This window comes from Desmodus rotundus, chromosome 9, assembly GCF_022682495.2.
Source record: "Desmodus rotundus isolate HL8 chromosome 9, HLdesRot8A.1, whole genome shotgun sequence".
NCBI classification, from domain to species: domain Eukaryota; kingdom Metazoa; phylum Chordata; class Mammalia; order Chiroptera; family Phyllostomidae; genus Desmodus; species Desmodus rotundus.
The window spans coordinates 106,145,447-106,163,861 of record NC_071395.1 but is presented as its reverse complement, the minus strand read 5'-3'; the positions used below and the strand labels follow the sequence as shown (position 1 = coordinate 106,163,861).

Below are 18,415 nucleotides of genomic sequence, written 5' to 3'. Positions count from 1 at the left end.
GAAGCCACTTCCCCTGCTGAATCGCGCGTCTGCGCAGTTGGTGTTATTGTGATTGTCGGGCCGCGGCCCTGGATGTGGTGGCTGCTGGGGGGTGATGGCGGAGGCAGAGGGGGTGGCCGCGGCCCCAGGCCCAGCTTTGGGGCCGACGTTCAGGGGCCGCGGCGCTGTGTCAAGCTCCTTGGAGCGGGACCAGCAGGTTGAGGCGGCGCAGCGAGCCCTGGTGAAGGTGCTGGGACCTTACGAGCCTCTGCTGAGCCGAGTGCAGGCAGCCCTTGTGTGGGAGCGGCCAGCCAGGAGCGCCCTGTGGTGCCTGGGGTTGAACGCGGCTTTCTGGTGAGAAACTGGGCCCTCGGAAACCCACCGAGGCGCGAATTCGTCAGGTTTCTTAGGGCTCCGCCTCTCGCCTCCCCTACTTAAGGCGCTGCACTGGCTCTTTCCTGTCCTCGCTTAATTTTGCCTCACCTCCCTCCACTCCCGCCTGTAAGCTTCGCACCGCAGTTCTCCGCAGGGCCTCCCAGGTGTCTTCCCTGCTCTGCCTCCTCCCGCAGCCTCGTCCTGCACAGCTGGCAGGAGCTTTTGGTAACATCTTGAACCGCCCGCGGTGAGCGAGAGCGCCTCATTTTAGCCAGGGAAAGCTGTGTTCTTTAAGGCCATCACCTTTCTCTTGTCTGATCGAATGTGCTTGGAAGACTCCCCAGAGACTTCAGTAGTTATTATTGGGGTAGATGCGTGAGGTCTTGAAAAGGTGTGATAAGGGAATCTGTTCGAGCGCGATGAATTAGAGCGAGCATGTTTAGTTTTCCTTTCGCCCACTCGAGGAAGTTCGTGAAGTCTGAGCGTCAGAGCCTGCAGAACTGCAACTCGGGAGAAAGTTATAAGCTTTTAAAGAACAGTTGTGAGATAGTGATGGTGAGATTTCACCCCTTTGAAAGCCACTGAGGATTGCAGCTCCTTCCTGTTCCAAGGAATTAGGCATCTGTGGCCATGGTTTAGAGGCAAGGAAATTGAGGGTGTCCGATACTGTGTGTAAGTTTTCCTGAGCTGGGAAAGTGGGACTAAAATATACTTGAATCTCTGTCATGCTCTGTTAACAATGGGTCTGCCGCTTCTCTTAGTTGTCCTTATCTAAAGTGGACCTCGGTCTTCATAGGACCTGCCACGCTTCTGTAGGGAACTATTCTTGATCAAATTCCCCGGGGAACTGAGGAGTAGGGGCGGGGCTTATACACCTGAATGAAATAAGACTATTTTGGATAACCTGAAACAGAACAAGGTATGTGTTCCCAAGTTTTTTAGGTTTTGCTCAAAATAGCTTTCCTCTTAGGATTCTTGATTTTAAAACTAAAGCATTTATTATCTTCTCTCTGAAAGAAGATTTTGTCAGCTGGGGCAATACATTTTGAGTTCATTGACAGAAAGACACAGTGGGCAACTATTAAGTTGATCCTCTCACAGTCGGAAGGAGACTCAGGTCACAATAGTTTCTGCCATTTGTTGCTTCCAGAGTCTTTAGCAAACATGATGATAAACAACTTAAAAAAAAATAGCATTCTTTATTCTGGGGGCAGTTGTACTTCTTCCTTGATCCCTGGTACCTGCTTCTCTCTTGTTCTCGGTAACCTGGTTCAGGAGTGTTTTACCAAAATGACCTTTTCTTTGTTTCCTTCCGTGTCCCCATCCCAACCCCAAAGCCCAGACCATCCAGTCCAGACTTCATTTCCCACATTGGGATTGTCCTCGTAGAAAAAAAACCATTTTGTGTCAAAATGTGACTGGCTGGTATATAAAAACTTGCCCTGATGAATCCTGATAAACTGAGGGTTCATTAATGTACGTGGATCACTAGCTTGGAAGCGGTTATTTTTGAGGAGGGGACTTTCTGTAGGTCCCTAGCCTGAGAGAGAAGTTTGGAGTAGAATACAGGTGGAGGGTCTACATGTAAGGAGCTGCTCGGACTGAGACACATCTTTAAATGTTACAGTGTTAGCCCAGCAGTGTTTACTTAACTTTATTAATATGCTGTGTTTAGAATCTCAGATCCCCCCATGCCTGCTGGTCTCTTAGAGCAGTGTTGTGCTTGGTCTTTATCTCAGGCATTTGCTAGTAGCTGGCCTGCTGTGTATCCAGAACAGTGACTCTTGCTGCATTCCCATCACACTCCAAGTAGGTGGGGGTGAGATACAGCAAAATGAGGGTGTGACTCTTGACGCTGACAGCAGATGGATACACCAGTTATGCAGAGTACTCGTGTCCGGGAAGGGTACCGAATGATTGATAGCGTTGAGGCCCCAGCGGTTAATGCAGTGTGGCACTGGTGGTCCCAGAATTGTTTGTAGTAGTAAATGTGCTTCCTGCAAGGTAGTTTGAGGTTCAAAATGAAAGTCAGGCTTCGCATTCCAGTAGCAGCATATTGAATATGGGTGTTAAGATTTCACCGTGGAATGTCGAAGAGTGACTGTTTAATTCTTGGACATTTTAAGTGTTGAAGAGATGAAGGAGGATCATTGGCTCAGGTCAGAGAGAAATCATTTAATTATTTCTGTTGAATAACGATGTATCACTAGTGTTTTAAAGTGTTTTACACATTTTGAAGTTTTAGAAGATTAGGTAGGAGTGCAAAAAAAATCAGAATTCAGGAAGGTGACTTTTATCTGTCGGTGTTCTGTGAGGGTTTTTCTCTACCTGTGAGTGCGCCCTCTTACATCTTAATGAAAAGACAACAACATAAAAGACAGGTAGATGTAGATGCCTTGCCACTGCAGTACTTCAAGGCTTTCACTTAAAAAAATTTTCTTTCGCTTTTCAGAGAAATTATGGTGATTACACCAGAGCTCTTCCAGCCCACTTGGCTTCTGGTACTGATGTGTTATTCTCACTGGGATAATAGTAGTCATAGTCATGTCAGGCCTTCATTTCCAATTGCTTGTATTTTCTTTTCTTTTTTTCTTTTCTTTTTTTCCCATTTGCTTGTGTTTTCATTATCCTCAACACCACGTAAAAAGAATGATTTGGGGAAGATTACGAGTATGAGTCAGCAAGAGTGTCTCCTGCCAGGATCAGCAAAGAACCTGTTGGAGTAACTTTTTAGTTTGACACAGACCTAGGAGGTCGGGGGGAGGACAGAGGAGCCCTGGAAATGTGTGCAGAGCACATGGTTCAAGGAGGGCTGGAGGGCTGCCCTGAGCTCCTTTCCAGTCGTCAGCATTCTGTGATTCCAGGTGGTCTTTCAGTTGCAGATACTGATTCAGAGTGATCCACAGGCTGATTTCCTGTTGGGGTCTGCTTTCACAGTCACCTGAGTTAACTGTATCATATTCTAGTGAATATTATGGAATCTATGGTTTTCATCAAGGGAAAAAAACAGTGTATCCCCCCCCAAAAAAATCTCCCCAAATTAAAAAATGACCCAAAAAGTGATTAAAGGTATGCTGATTTAAAAGGTTAGAATTTGAGTAAAAAACAGTAGTGAGGAACAGGAAATGGAAGGGAGGGCCCATTTAAGTAAAGACATCTACACATCGAATTTCAGAAGAAATCTGGAGAACAAGCGTTTCCGATGATAGTCTTCAGAGGGTTCTTGTTGCTTTTGGCGGCCAAGCAGATGCCCGAGGATGCCTTGGCTTTTTGTTTGTTTGTTTGATTGTTTTTTGGGTTTTGGCCCTTTTGCCATCAGTTTTTATCTGTCCTAATTATAAGGTTGGGTGCTTTCTCTTCATTAACATAAGGTAGGTCAGAACAGCTCGCTGGTTTCATTTCTGGTTTTGTGCAGGCGGAACTGTCACTACATGACATAGGCTGGGTTAATTTTTTCATTCTAATTTACAGCGACTGGCTCACTAACCAGACAGCCACAGGCACTGCACAGTAATGGGCTTTCTGTCCCTATAGGACGAAATGCTGTGTTCTGAAGTGCCGCTGAGACAGACTTGCTCTGCAGTTACAGAGGAACCCAGAAATAGTGTCTTCTTTGATTGAAAGTAGACATGTGGCCCTGGCTGGTGTGGCTCAGTGGATTGAGTGCTGGCCTGGCTGGTTTCAATGCCCAGTTAGGGCACGTGCCTGGGTTGCAGGCCAGCTTCCCTGGTGGGGGTGTGTGTGAGAGGCAACCACACCTTGATGTTTCTCTTCTCTCTTTCTCCCTCCCTTCCCCTCTGTCTAAAATAAATAAATAAAATCTTTAAAAAATAAAACTTAAAAAATTAGTACCTTTTCCGGTGCTGGGGAAAACGGGGAGTGATTGCTAGTGGTTACGTACGTGTTTCTTTTTTGGGGTGATGAAAATGTTCTCAGGTAATTGTGATAGTACAACTGCATATCCTAAAAACCGTTGACTTAGACAATTTGAAATTTTATGGTATACAAACTGTATCTCAACACTGTTTAAAAAAGTTAATGCCTTTTGACTTAGTAATTCTACTTTAATTAATCATAAGTAAAGACAAAGATTTATGCCCAGTGATGTATAGTTCAGCTTTACTTTATTACATCAAAAATTGGAAATGTCCTAGTTCAGTTAGGGAAAGGTTTAAAAGACTAAATGTATATATGTATGATGCAATCATTTTAAAAGTTTTTGAGGCTTTTCTGATGACATAGGAAAGCATATCTATGTATTGTTAAATGAAGGTTTCCAACCAGATATACCATATACTTCCATGGAGTTACTACATGTGCTTTTCTCTGGTCTTCATGTGCGCATATTTTTTTAAAGGAAGAGAATAACCTCTTCATATTTTGGGGTATATATGTGGACAATGGGTCATTCTAAAAACTTTTTAATGGAAACTCTAAAACATACACGTAGACAGAGTAGTGTATACCACCACATACCCAGCTTTACACATTTTCACTTCATGGCCAAGTTTGTGTCGTCTGCACCTCAGTTCTTTTGTATCTTCTCCTTGAGTTTGAGGCAAATTCTAGATGTCATGTTATCTAATCTGTATTTCACTATGTGTCTGAAAAATAGACCTTAAAAATACTACTACCATTGTCACAAGTAAAAACAATTAATGATTTCAGTCAGTGTTTAAATTTTCAATTTTCTCATAAATGTCTGTTTTGGGGGGTTTTGTGGTTTTTTTAAAGCTGTGTGTTTGGGTTAAGATCCCAACTAAGTCCACATACTGGGGCTGATTGTGCTGTTTTTACCTCCCTTTTACTTCGGTTGTTCCCTTTCAGTCTTCTTTCCTCCTGGCATTGTGTTTGTTGAAGAAACCAGTTTGTCCTGTAAAGTGTCCTACAGACTGGATTTTGATGACGGCACCCTCACCCATGGCTTAACATGTTCCCAGTGCCCTGTGTTGCCGGTAAATTGGGAGTTGGATCTAGAGGCCTGATCGGATTCAGGTCCAAAAAAATTTTTTTTGCAAATTAGTGTATTAATTTCATTTTTATTTTCTTGATTACTTACATTTTCTAAACTTTCTTCAATGAATATGCTTGCCTTTAGAAGTAAGAAAAATAAATATAAGGAAAGATTGATTGTGAACCCACAATGGGTAGAAGGAGTAATGGCCTGTGGGCAATGAATGGCCCAGTTTGAATAATTCACATGTGACTGTCCAGAGTTGACTACATTCGCCATTGTTTTTGCTAAGTTGGGAGATTCTCATGCTGATTATAGTTGCTGAAAAGTTTTGCATGTTGTCTTACCAAATTTGCACACTGTTACAGCTCCATGTAAGTTTTTTGGCCTGTATGAATAGACATTGCAGGGTTACACTAATCCAGAGGGATCTTGCCTGATTTTTCTTCCATCCATTACCTATACTAGCCCCAAAGGTACTTTATCTTCAGTTATTATGTCTGTCCTTGGAAATAGTTGCAGTTTTTTACAGGTAGGCTTTCAGGTTACCTCCGTGAAATGCCAGCGATAATGTGACCCTCAGTATGTCCAAAACACACCTATTGAGAATGATATTCCCTTTTTGTTTAGAAATGTCGTGTCACGGGCTCATGGAAAAGGAGCACACGCTTATGTGTGTTCTTTGATAGACCCCTGAGGGAACATTGACGTTGTCTAGTTACCTTGGAGGGATCGACTCTAGTAGTTTGAGGTGATCTTTTTTTTCTTCCTTTAAAAAAAAAAAAAGATTTATTTATTTATTTTTGGAGAGAGGGGAAGGGAGGGAGAAAGAGAGGGAGAGAAACATCGATGGGTTGCCTTTCACACGCCCCTGGAGGGGACCTGGCCCACAAGCCAGGCCTGTGCCCTGACCAGGAATCAAACTGGCGACCTTTCGCTTTGCAGGCCGGTACTCAGGTCACTGAGCCATGCCAGCCAGTGCTGATCTTTCTATTAACTAGGTTTTTATCTATATGGAGGAAACTATTTTCCCAAGAAATGTAATTTTATACCACACAAAAACTCTTCCTTTGAAGTTCCTGCATTGGCTTGTTCAATGAAGGATATATCTGGTCCTAAAATCGACTGCGGACCAGAATTAATCTCGTTCAAGAAGATGTTAGCCTTCATGACCCGGAAAGTACACCCTTCGTAAAACTCTTCACTAATTCGCCTTCGGAACCCAGTGCCCTTGGTCATAAAAGGCGTCTCTTGGTCTGACTCCTGCCTCGCTTCCCCACGCTCATTCCCTCCCTCTGTTCTTTATGTTTCGGTTCTGTCCAAGTACTGGCCTTACAGGTGTCACGCCAGCCTGCTGTTCCTCCTGTCTTAATGTCATCTCCTTCTTCATCCTTTGGCCAGTGTTTTCTTACCATTTGTCTTTCCCATTCCAGCTTAGATGTCCTCTTTGTTACTATTACCATGTCAGGTTACATTGCAAACACATGCACAGACACATAAATACACTTGAAAGTAAGGTCCACGTCTTACTTACTCTTTTCCATAACTGGACAGCTTACGAGTCATTGGCGTGTGATAGGAACTCAAATGTTTGTGGGATTGAGTTGAAGCATCGGTAGGAGGCTGTAACGGGCTACTAAAATAGTCCAGGTCTTAGAGAAACAGTATTTTTATTGCTATTATCTTTGGAAAACCACCTTTCTTAGGAGAGTTTAATATCCTCCCCTATTTACGTTAGTGTTAGTAATTACGAGCCGGGAAGTGGAGATTGCCGGTAGCCTGGACGGCCTCCCCAGAGAGCTATTTGAAGTACTCTGGAGAAAACAGCGGTCATGCCGCAGCCCACTACTGGGGTAAGAGAAGCAGCAGCATTGGGGAGTGGGAAACTCTAGAGCCATTATCCTTGGCCTTGTTACATGTGCTTGTTTGTTGGGATGATCCGGCTTTGGAGAGAAGATTAATGGCTGGGGCCAGCTCTAGAGGCTTATTTCTGTTAAGCCTCTCTCTTTCTTTAACTTCATGTATAATTACAATGTCCTTTAGGTGGCAGGGTGGAAAATTGGAGTAGGATTGTCCCTGGTGATGGGATTTCTAGGTTCTTGTTTCATTCCATCCCAGACATTATATTATTTTATTCATAAATATTTTAGTATATACCTCTAAAAGGTAGGGACTCTAAAAATAACTTCTATAACATTATCACACCTAAAAAAGTTAATAATAATTGCTTAATATGTTCAGCTAGACAGTGTTCAAGGTTCTCAGATTGTAAATATCTATTATGATTGATTCCTTCAAATAAGAACTAGCTTTCCCTTCATTTTGTTAATGTGTGATACCTTGTATTTATTGATTTCTGAATGTTGAACCACCCTTGCATTCCTCGAATAAATCCCAGGAATTGATCATGGTGTGTAATCCTTTTATTCTGCTGCTGAATTCAGTTTGATAGTGGTTTGTTGAGTCCTTTGCATCTGTATTCAGAAGGGATATTTGTCTGTAGTTTTCTCGTGATGTCTTTTCCTGGCTTTGGTGGTAGAGTCATGCTGGCCTCATAGAAGGAGTCAAGAAGTTTTCCCTCTTCAATTTTTGGAAAGTTTAAGACAGATTGGTGTTATTTCTGAAGAACTGGCTTTTATTTTATTTTTATCCTCACTCAAGGACATTTTTTTCATTGCTTTTAGAGAGAGAGGTAGGGAGAGAGAAACATCATGTGAGAGCAAAATATTGCTTGGTTGCCTTTCATATGCTCCCTAACCAGGGATCGAACCTGCAACCTTATGGTTTATGGGACAGTGTTGCAACCAACTGAGCCACACCAACCAGAGCTGAAGAACTGGCTCTGAGACGTAGCTTCAGTGCTTTCTCTGTGACTTTGACAAGGCATTTTACTGTTTTGGGCCTCGGTTCCCAAAGGATATCCATTTGAATTAAATGATCTTCAGTGCTTCTCTACCAGTTTGTTGCCCTGCACTTGGGTCTAATTTGGTAGAAAGATGTTTGCTTTCATCATAACAACTTGTTACCAAGGATGAATTTTTCCTGAATTAACAGAATCACATACTTAAAGGTTGAAAGGGTCTTTAAGAGGATATTTGGTTTAGTTCTCTGCCTTTATAGAAGCAAATTGTTACGTCTTTCCCATAGGTAAAATCGATGAAATTCAGAAAGTTGAAGTGATTTTTCTCAAGGTATTTAACTAGGGTTTAGGTGTATTTGCTGCAGAGCCTGTTGTGCACATACAGTCTTTTCTGAAATTGAATAATGACCTTTCTTCCGTGTTTCCTTCTCTGTAGGTTCTTTGCACTGACATCCCTTCGTCTTGTATTTTTACTTGCATTCAGCTCGATGATCATAGTGTGTATAGATCAATGGAAGAACAAAATCTGGCCTGAAATAAATGGTGAGTTTGGTAGCATTTAGAACACTCTGGACTGGAAATGGTCTTTCTTACCATTTTTACCTTTAGTTTGGGGCGTTAATGAGGGCGTATGTGGAACTGGGACTGTCTTTTGATGTTCACAGTATTTGCTTTAGGAGACACTTCAAGGGCTAGTGCTCCATCTGCACGTAGTTCCGTAGGACTGGGTTCTGCCCTCCCAGTTGTTGAGCTCAAGAGACCTCTGTTGGCCTTCTGAGATAAGCTTGCCCTCGTAATTGGCCTGAGGAATGAATAGTCCTTAAGTGGTCCTCACTTAAGGCAGTATCCATTTGCCTCAGGAGGTTCTTTTAAATTGTATATTTGCAAAGCATTAAGCTAAGCATTATAACTTATATAAAGTATTCTAAGATACGGTTCCGATCTCAAAGATTATACATACACAAGGAAAGTTAAATGACGGTCACAGAACAGTGCCAGAGATGGCATGGTCCAACTTCTGACCAGTATGCTTGTCAGGTGTTTTTGCCCTAGCTCAAGACTTGAATGAAGCAAAAGATCTGGACAGGTAGAGAGAAAACTGTGTTTCCAGAGGGACCAGTGGCTTGATTAGTCTGAGGAGCCAGAAACTGCAAAGCATCTCCCGAGACCAGAGAATCAACCGTTCCACAGGAGCGATGAGGTCTTTAAGAGTAAAGCTAGGAAGTAAACTGAAAGTATGTTGGGATTAGATTTTATAAGCCTTTAAAGGTAGACTTAGAAGTTTAGGCTTTACCCAGTAGGTAGTAGGAGGGCATTGCAGATTTTTTAAATTAGAGCTATATGCTGAGATGATATTAAAAATTAAGTTTATGATAGCATTTTACAGGACTACACGGAAGGAGAAAGGGGAGGGCGGGAGACCAGATAGGAGACTGTGGCAGTATTGGGAAAAGCAGTCAGAGTGGCGTCTGTGGGATCAAATGGTGGCGAGCTTGGAGAGCTGTGGAGGAGGAGGACTCATCGAGACTGATAAATAGGCGCTGGAAGAGTAAGGGATAAAAGCCAGCTTTGGGATCTCAGAGCTAGGGCAGCAGGAGAGTGGCGTCGCAGTCAGCAGATGTAGGTGATGTCAGGCAGGGGGGTTGGTTTGGGTGGGGAGAGAGGACGAGGAAAATTGATATGGGTTTTGGACATGTTAATTTTGCAGTGTTGGAAGGCTGTTCAAACCAGAGTGTGCAGCTTTTAAATACATTTCCATCCTATTTTGCAGAGGCTTCAAGGAATCATGTCACAAGAGTTTACATCACTCACTGTAGTTAATGCATCCCTTTAAAAAGAATAGGCAGATTTCTAGGGTTGGAGTAATTAAGTTTCGGTAACCTGGTGCACACTGGTGTGTTTGAGCAAACCAGATACACTTGAGGGATGGGGTGGCCAATTTTTTGTATACCTTGGCTCCCAGCTTCAGTAATTAGAAGAGGCCCTATTGCTCCATTTGGATCCCCCCTACCCTCCAACCCCCAGTCTGCTGGAGAGTAGAGCAAGCATCAGGCATCATCCCTTGTCTGCAGCTCCCTAACTCTGGCAGTAACAGAGTGTCTCCTTTTTATTCCCCCCTTGCCCCAAACCTATTAAAACTGGAGCAGTCAGACCAACAGCCTAACATTTTCATGTTTAGTTTTCCCTACCAACTAATGCTGGTGTTTGTTTTAATATTGTAGTGCCAAGATCCGACGCATTAGACAATGAGAGGTATGGAATACTAATTAAATCCGTTTTTGTTGCTCTGATTGATTCTCTTATTGTAATATTCTGGTTACATGTTGTTAACCCTATGTTCTGGACAAAGTGTATGCCGAGAACCTAGTCTGTTCCAAGTAATCATTTCAACAAATCCTAAAGTTCAGGCAGCAATAATATGTTGATATGTGGCTAGTGTCCTCTGATATTTTTTAAAGAGAAGTGTCTGAACTTATTACAGTGCCCCATAACCTGACATGCCAAGGAATTAGCTGCATTTTCCAGCCCTAGTGCGAAAACCAAGAGGCCACTTACTTCATTTGTCTCCTGGCTGTCATACCAGGTCATTTAGTGTTTTCTGGGACCGCTGGTTCTTTCAAGTTCCCTGGTCAGAAAACACCCTGGTTCCTGGCATCAGCAAGCCAAAGATTCCTCTTGTGTCTTACAGCTCCTGCTTTCATTTCTTGGTTCATCCATCCCATATGTGTGATCCCAGTAACTTTCTCTGCTACGGTTTATGTTTGGTTTTGCTTTATTCTCTCTCCGAGGGGCATCCCCACTGTGGCCGCCTCCTCAGTAGCAGTGGTGTCCGACTGCGCTTCCCTTTTACCCCTGCATTGCAGTCACGGCGAATCGCAGGGGTGGCTGCGGGGATGATGTTTCTAAGCACGAGGAGCTGTGGAGCTGGTGGCAGGTTCATACAGGGGGGTTGGGCTGCCTGCTCATAGGGTTGAGTTGTCAGAACAAGTTTGCCCTCGTAGTCCCTAAATTCAAGTTTCAACCTGGTGAGCCAGGAAGAAAGTCATGCTTCACCTCCAGAGCACCTAGGACAGCCACTCCCCTGTCCCTGTTTAAACCCGGAAACAGTGGCTGCCTACACAGAAAGATGAGGGGAACCCTCAGCACCCTCCTTTCACAGTTCCCCTTCTCTCTCCATAGCTGGGGCTTTGTGCACCCTCGGTTACTCAGCGTGCCCGAGCTCTGTCACCATGTAGCTGAAGTCTGGGTTAGTGGGACCATTTTCATAAGGAATCTTTTGCTTTTTAAAAGGCAAAACCCAGGCAAGGTAAGACCCTTCCCTTTTTCCCTTTCACTTCTGGGTTCTCAGTTCAGTTCATGCTAAACTGAAATAACCCTGTACTACATATCCTCATTCAAGAAAGAAAAGACCATGACAGCCATAGAGACAGAGGCAAGTTGGGAGGAGAGGACTTCTGACCAGCCACTTAGACTGAAACAAGGGCTTGAGGACGACTCCTCGGGCCTTGCCTCTTAGATTAGACCCTTTGTCTGCCCCCGGCTGGGACAGAGAACTTGCTTGTGCGCATTCTGTGTCATGTTAAACATGTGGCCGGTTGTTGGGTTTTATTTACTTTTTTACTTTGACTTAAAAAACCCACCACCAACACTTTCAGAGAGAATATTTGGCTAAGCCCTATTCAAACCAGTTTCGCAGCATGAAAGATGCAGCCCTACAGGGCTGGCCACATAAAAAGGGTTTGAATAGATTCCCAAAGAGAATCCTCATTGCCTGCAAAGCCATCAGGTACATCTGTCATTCTGATGTGTCCATACTTTACTCATAGGTCATAAAGAATTAATTATTCTAGTCCCACCTCTGTGTTACCTCCCTTCCTCACCCCAGTCCCCTGCCGTGTAGCAGAAACTTAATACTGTTTCCTGACTCCCCCAGTTCTGCTTGCTGAGCTGTGGGATACTGACCTTTTTGGCCGTGTTGGGCCGCTACATCCCTGGGCTCCTGCTCTCCTACTTAATGTGTAAGTATGGCATATACTTCTCCCTGTGAGCTTACTCTACTCATAGCTCTCCCAGCCACAGCCAACTCTGGGTCTAGGGAGTGGACTTTTATAGTTTGGTTCCCTAGGAAATTACCTTTTTATTTTTTTCATGGCCTCTTTAGTGTTATGAAATATCTTCTTACCTGTATAGCAGGCTCCCCACATGCAAAGTCCTTATCTCGCCAACTCAGCTTTAGGAATTGAACAGGGTCCGCTAACAGATACTGCATTACCAACTATAGAGGCCTGTCTGTCCCTATTTAAGGAGGGAAGATTTAGAGTCAGTGTGTACGGTGTTGCAGCGAAACGGAACTCTCAGGGGAACCCTCTGCTAGCTTCTGTTCAGAGTGCGTTTTTCCCCTTTGGAGCACAGTTCTATAAATTTAATTACTTCCTGCTGGCATGAACTCTGCTTGCTTGAGACTGGAGGAACTGAATAGCTATGGCTGTGTCCACTGTGTAGCGGAAGCTCACCTGATTTGTTGTGTGACTTCTGAGCCATTGTTACCATTTGGCCTTGTCGGTGGCTCAAAGACACACCATGCGAGTGACTACACTGCCTTGTTCTGCCCTCGGTATGTCAGCCCTATAGACGGCCGCATTGGCGTCTGCCCTCCACCAAAGCCTCCCTCAGGTCGGAGGGAGGCGCGTGAAGGTGACCAGCAGAATTAAGCGAAACCGCTCCACACTGAGTGTCAGAGCTACAATGACACACGGTGGCAGAGGAGCAGGTAGGTCTGTTTTGTGCAGCTCCTTCTCCAGTTTGCCATTATTTCCCACTCCTCTCAGTTGTCACGGTCATGATGTGGCCCCTTGCTGTGCACCACCGACTGTGGGATCGAGCCTGTGTACGGCTGAAGCCAGCTCTGCAGCGGCTGGACTTCAGTGTCCGCGGCTACATGATGTCCAAACAGAGAGATAGACAACGTAAGTTTAACAAGGAAGCTTCCTCCCACTTGGGCAATTTGGGGAAGAGAAGGAAAGCCCATAGGTCTGACATAATGGGTGGTGGGTCTTCAAAAGTGGGACAAGTGGAGTGTGGTTGGTGTGTAAGGGGTGGTAGGTAAAAGTGGTACTCTATTCCAGGGAAGTCTATGAGGCTTACCAGTTTTTCTCATTTGGAATTCAAGACACTCCCACTTTAAACAAATCTGAGAAAAGCTCTCCTGTGTTGAATGAAAGACTGTGAAGATATCCCTAGTGTTTGCTGCTTTTTATGAAGTGTTTTCTGTATGCCCAAGCGCTGTGCTGGCTGCTCTCCATACATGATTTTATTTAACCGTTACAACAACCTCGAGAAGTGGGTGGTGTTATCTTCCTTTTCCAATTGAGGAAATTGAAGTGCACAGTTATTAGTTGGCAGAGCAGGCCTTTTAAGCCCCCAAGCCGGGCCTGTCTTCACTCCCGAGCTGCCGGAGGTGACTTAGGACGGCTGTCTTGGGAGCCAGAAGTGTACTAGCCTGCGGTCCTCCAGCATAATGATGACAGCTGTGCAAGCCTTTCCTCTCCTGCGATCTGATCAGGGTGGGTGTTTCCTTAAGCCCTGGCCTTCAAAGAGCCCTGCATGGCCACCAAGGCTCTGCTCCCCCTGGACAATCAAGTTGAATGAGTATCAGTCCTCAAAAGCCTGACCTAACTAAGGCAGGGCCTCTCCCTTTGGCCTCAGTGATGGCGTCTGCTCTCCACCTCGACATCCAGTCTGCCCCTCACTGATCCTGAGAACGGCTGACAAGCCTGGTAGTTGATCATCTGTCCAGAGCAAAAAGGGTTGGGGGCAGGCCCTAGGGGAGGGGAAGCTCTTAGGAGAGAGCTTTTTCTCTTCTGTGTTATCAACGTACCATTCTATACCTAGGCTCCGCAACCCACCCTCCATCTTAGGCCCACATTCAGAGGGGTTGGTTCTCTTGTGTTCTCATCTTCTGTCTTCCAAGTCCAAAGTGGGCAGGGGGTTCCCCTCAAGGGAAGGCGTCATGGCCTTCTGCTCTCTCCACATAGTGCGCCGCAGAGCTCTGCACCCAGAACGAGCCGTGGATGACCGCAGCGACAGCGAAGAGGAGCTTGCTGCCTTCTGTCCTCAGGTACTTGGCTGGGGGAGCTGCACCGCTGGCTAGTTTTCTTTAGCTCCCTTTGAACATCTGGCACCTCACAGTTAGGCCGTGAGCCCATGGCTCAGACACCCCTCCCCTCGCCCCGTGAGAGCCCAGGTGTGAGCTGGCACGCTGTGAGGAGGAAAGCTAGAGTTAGGTTGGGGCTTTGTACATAGACCTCAGTTTGAACCTGGTGACCAGCACACCCTCTTCCATGTCTCCCTTTAACTCCTCCCATTGTGGCAGAACTTCTGGAACTGGTGTGATCATCTTTAAAGAGCCCTGCTCACCTTTGCTTGGGCAGTGTGTGTGTCCTCCAGGCCACCGGTGAAAAGTATCCTCTGGATAAGTTTGCTTAAGAGTGAGTAGCTGACTGACTCCCAAGACTGCTTCCCTTCCTGTACTGGAGATCGATGGATAAGGGTGTTTTCCTTGGGGGAGCAGCCTAAAAATGGTCAAGATTTTGACAGACGTCCCCATCCACTCCTGGTTATGCTCGTGGCTGAGGGTAGCCTTTTGGGCCAGCTTTTACTGTAAAGCTTTTACTGGGGCACTGCACCTGTTCTCAATGGCATCACCTCTTCATGCTCGTCGATCTTTTCTTTCCTAAGCTGGATGATTCTGCTGTCGCCAGGGAACTGGCCATCACAGACTCCGAGCACTCGGATGCTGAGGTTTCCTGTACGGACAATGGCACATTCAACCTTTCACGGGGCCAGACACCTCTAACAGAAGGCTCTGAAGGTGAGCTGAACCTTGGGTCTGAGTTGATAATGGCTTTGACTGTTGCCTTTCAGCCTCTCGGGACATGGGGATACTGCCCTCTCCTCTGCTGCTTCCTGAGTAGTGGACCGGGAGGCAGAGCGGCCTTAAGGGTGTGGCTACAGCCGGGATGGCACAGCTGCTCTCCTTGAGCCTCAGGCTAGAGGTTCATGGGGGCACAGTGGGTGGAGAGGGGGGAAGTTCTCTGGCCAGTAGAAGTCACAGCAGTCTAGAAGTGGACGGGAAAAGCTGACCAGTGCCACAGGTTTTGTTCCCCACCCCCACCCCCCTTGATATCCAGGGAGGAGAAATCTGGTTACCTGGGGCTGATTTTGTGGGGCGGGGCCAGGCAGCTGCTGTGTCTCAGACACCCTTCTGTTCTTTCAGACTTAGACGGTCACAGTGACCCAGAGGAGTCCTTTGCCAGAGACCTTCCAGACTTCCCTTCCATCAATGTGGATCCTGCCGGCCTGGATGATGAGGATGATACCAGCATTGGAATGCCCAGCTTGATGTACCGTTCCCCACCAGGGCCCGAGGAGCCCCAGGTGCCCCCTGCCAGCCGGGGCGAAGCTGCACTGCCGGAGCTCCTGCTTGAAGCCCTGCCTGCAGGATCCAACCTTACCAGCAACCTTGCCGGCCTGGTCTCCCAGGGCATGATCCAGCTGGCGCTGTCAGGGGCCTCCCAGCCAGGCCCTTCTGGCCCACATCCCCGGAGAACCAGAGGCTTCCTCCGGGCCCCCAGCTCAGACCTGGACACTGATGCTGAGGGGGATGACTTTGAACTTCTGGATCAGTCAGAGCTGAATCAGCTGGACCCTGCTAGTTCCAGGAGCCACTGAGGCAGAGACTCCTTTTGGGGGTCACTGTGGTTTAGGTTTTTATTCTCCTCATCCCACTAAAGGTGAAGGGGCAGGGGAAGAACCCAGGTCCTGTCCCCTGAATATGCGTGTGTGCCTGGTGGCCTGGCTGGCGCTCAGAAGCCTGCTGAACCAGGATGCTCCCTTCCCTGCTATCAGCTGGGCGCCTGTTTCCGAGCTCAGTGGGTGGAGTGAGAGTGTGCTTCCTTGGGGAGGCTTCTCTCCGACAGGATGGTACTCGTGGGGAACAAAGTAGTCAGGGGCATTGGTTCCCCTTTGAGGGGGTGCTGCTGTTTGCTTCTAGGAATGGGTGGTTGGGGGCCCCCAGTGATAGAAGAGCCCGTCTCCTTCCTCCCTCATCACCTCCCTGGAGGTTTGAGTCAGGCAGCAGCTGGAACCGTTACATTGTCATCCTCCTCTTTTGCTAAGCCATGATTCAATTTGTCTTTTTCTAAGCAATGTATCGTTTGGTTCTGCAGAGCAGGCCTGTTCCCTCTGCCCCAGCCCATCCTCATTTCTTGACACCTCACCTCCAGTGCTCCAAATCATTGCTTGTGAAATCTAAGAAATGTGAACATGGTGAGGGTGTGGGCCTCTTCTACGTCACCTAGGGCTGCGGGGTCAGCTGGCTGGGAGGGTGAGTGCCTCTGGCTTACGGTCTCACTGAATCTTCGGAAGCTGCCTGGTTGTCTTTGGTGCTGCTAACCCCTGGCTCCATTTGACCATCAGCCTGAGCAGCTAGCAAAGCAATACCACACCGTACCCATTCCCGTGTTCCTGCTCCTTCCCCTGCTCCTCTGGAGAAGCAGTATTCCAAGGGGGATGCCAGAGTAGCACTTTACAGACGGCTCAGTGGCATTCATCCCAGGAGCCACCAGCTCTTCTTGCACCAGCTTTTCTTACTCCCTATTCAGCTCCTTTAGTACTTTTTATATTTCATTGCTGCCCAACTTGGTAGGGCCTCTTTTAAGGATGAGCCCATTTAGCAAGAATATGTCTATAATGAGCAGAGACCTGTCTAAGGGGTATCTGTTAAACTGCCCCTAGTAAAATCATGTGAGAAATACTAAAATTGGTAATTCTAAGTCTGTGCCAGCTTACATCCTCTCTCTGCCTCCCCATCAGAGCTCAAGCCAAACTCTCCTCTCTCTCTCTGCATTAACCCTTTGCGGATCCTCAGGGACCACTCCCCCAATACCCCACACCTGGGTGAGGGATGCTGGACAGAGCCCATTTTCATGTGCTACAGGGAGTGTGTGAGCATGTTTGCTCTTGGTTGATGGACGAGGTAGAGGCCAGGAAGTGAAAATAATTAACAGTGAGAAGGGGGAAGAGCGACATGTCTGTTCCATAGGCACCTTTGTGTGAAGGCTGGGGTGATGGCATCTCCCCATGTCAGGGTTCTCAGACAGATTGTGGACACCTTATCCCTCAGCAGAGCCCAGATGTCTTACAGGCGGTCTGTGATGCGGGGAAAAGTGGGAGGTGTGGGAAAGGAGTGGGATTCTGTGTGTGTGCATGAGTGTGTGCAGCTTCAGGCCTTGGGAGTTAGCAAGAGGGAGGGAAGGAAGGAGAGCAAACTCTTTGGACGGTGTTTCTTGTACATGGGGGATCCTGCCCTGAATCTCCTTAGTCCTCCACTGTGAACTGGGGTGGGGATGGGGTGGGAGGGGTGCTGGAGAATAAATCTTGTATGAGAACAATCTTTAAGAGACTAACATTGAATGGTGCCCTTGACAGGTCTGTCGTTAGTCTGATGGGTGATTAATTTGAGGAGGTGAGAGCCTCAGAAGCCCAGACAGGAGGGACCCGCTTGCCCATCCCTGTTTCCCTTGTGAAGGTCAGAACCACCACCGTGTTTCCAGGCCACAGTCCCTTCCCCAGCAGAGCCCCAACCCAAGCATGGCTTGCACTCTTGGCCGGCCTCTCGCCTGCAGTTCCATCACTTCTAACTCTTGATATTGCCCCTGAAACGTGTGAAGACAAGTATATTTCAAAGGCTAATGAAATTTTAGGTAACAGAGGTCTTTAAAAAGTAACACCACCCCTCCTCTGCATTGTTTGGGCTGCAGGGACAGCTGCTCTTTGGCCTTCAGCTGACCTCAGAAACTAGAAATACTTATTTTAGGCTTTGTCCCATTGGCCACTGTGGGCAGGAGTGGAAAGCACCTGCCAGGTGTTGCCAAAAGATTGACCCCACCAAACGGAAACTTCTAAAAGCTTTGTGGCTTAAGACTAGCTCCCTCCCAAGCCTACCTGCCCTTGGCGTTCAAACCTCAGTGTGAGCTGAGCGCCCTCTGTGTGCGGAGCTCGGTAACGAGCCGACGAGGGTGACGGCGTTTTCCGCGGCGAGGCCTCGCGACCACCCTCCTGCAAGTCCCTCTGGTTCCTACTTTACAAACGGTAAGGCTGATGGGCGAGGAGCGTCGGGCCGTGGGGCAGGACTCGTCCCTGGGCGTAACGGCTTTGTGACCTTGAGCTGGCCCGGGCTCAGCGTC

At 46.8% G+C, this 18,415-nt stretch overlaps 1 protein-coding gene and 1 long non-coding RNA gene across 2 annotated transcripts; one reads left to right on the top strand and one right to left on the bottom strand.

Annotated features, from left to right (window-relative positions):
* The first annotated feature begins 20 nt into the window (after positions 1-20).
* Positions 21-17,594, top strand: RETREG3 (reticulophagy regulator family member 3). The gene is made up of 9 exons (XM_024553518.4): positions 21-333; positions 8,605-8,711; positions 10,391-10,421; positions 11,349-11,475; positions 12,103-12,187; positions 12,998-13,135; positions 14,204-14,286; positions 14,907-15,039; positions 15,445-17,594. Exons 1-9 carry the CDS (start codon positions 95-97, stop codon positions 15,897-15,899), a joined length of 1,398 nt encoding a protein of 465 aa, XP_024409286.1. The 5' UTR covers positions 21-94; the 3' UTR covers positions 15,900-17,594.
* LOC123479039 (uncharacterized) lies at positions 14,280-18,304 on the bottom strand. Its single transcript, XR_006654499.3, has 4 exons — positions 18,174-18,304; positions 15,378-15,527; positions 14,586-14,974; positions 14,280-14,427 (listed from the first exon to the last, which is right to left on the bottom strand). It is a non-coding gene; the product is annotated as an uncharacterized lncRNA (long non-coding RNA).
* Positions 18,305-18,415: the final 111 nt, after the last annotated feature.

What these genes read in the sequence shown, in the direction of transcription:
- RETREG3 (XM_024553518.4), top strand. Translation starts at nt 95, where the DNA reads ATGGCGGAGGCAGAGGGGGTGGCCGCGGCCCCAGGCCCAGCTTTGGGG. An exon ending in GGGTTGAACGCGGCTTTCTG is followed by an intron (nt 334 to 8,604) that starts GTGAGAAACTGG and finishes CCTTCTCTGTAG; the next exon opens with GTTCTTTGCACTGACATCCC. An exon ending in AAAGGCAAAACCCAGGCAAG is followed by an intron (nt 11,476 to 12,102) that starts GTAAGACCCTTC and finishes TGACTCCCCCAG; the next exon opens with TTCTGCTTGCTGAGCTGTGG.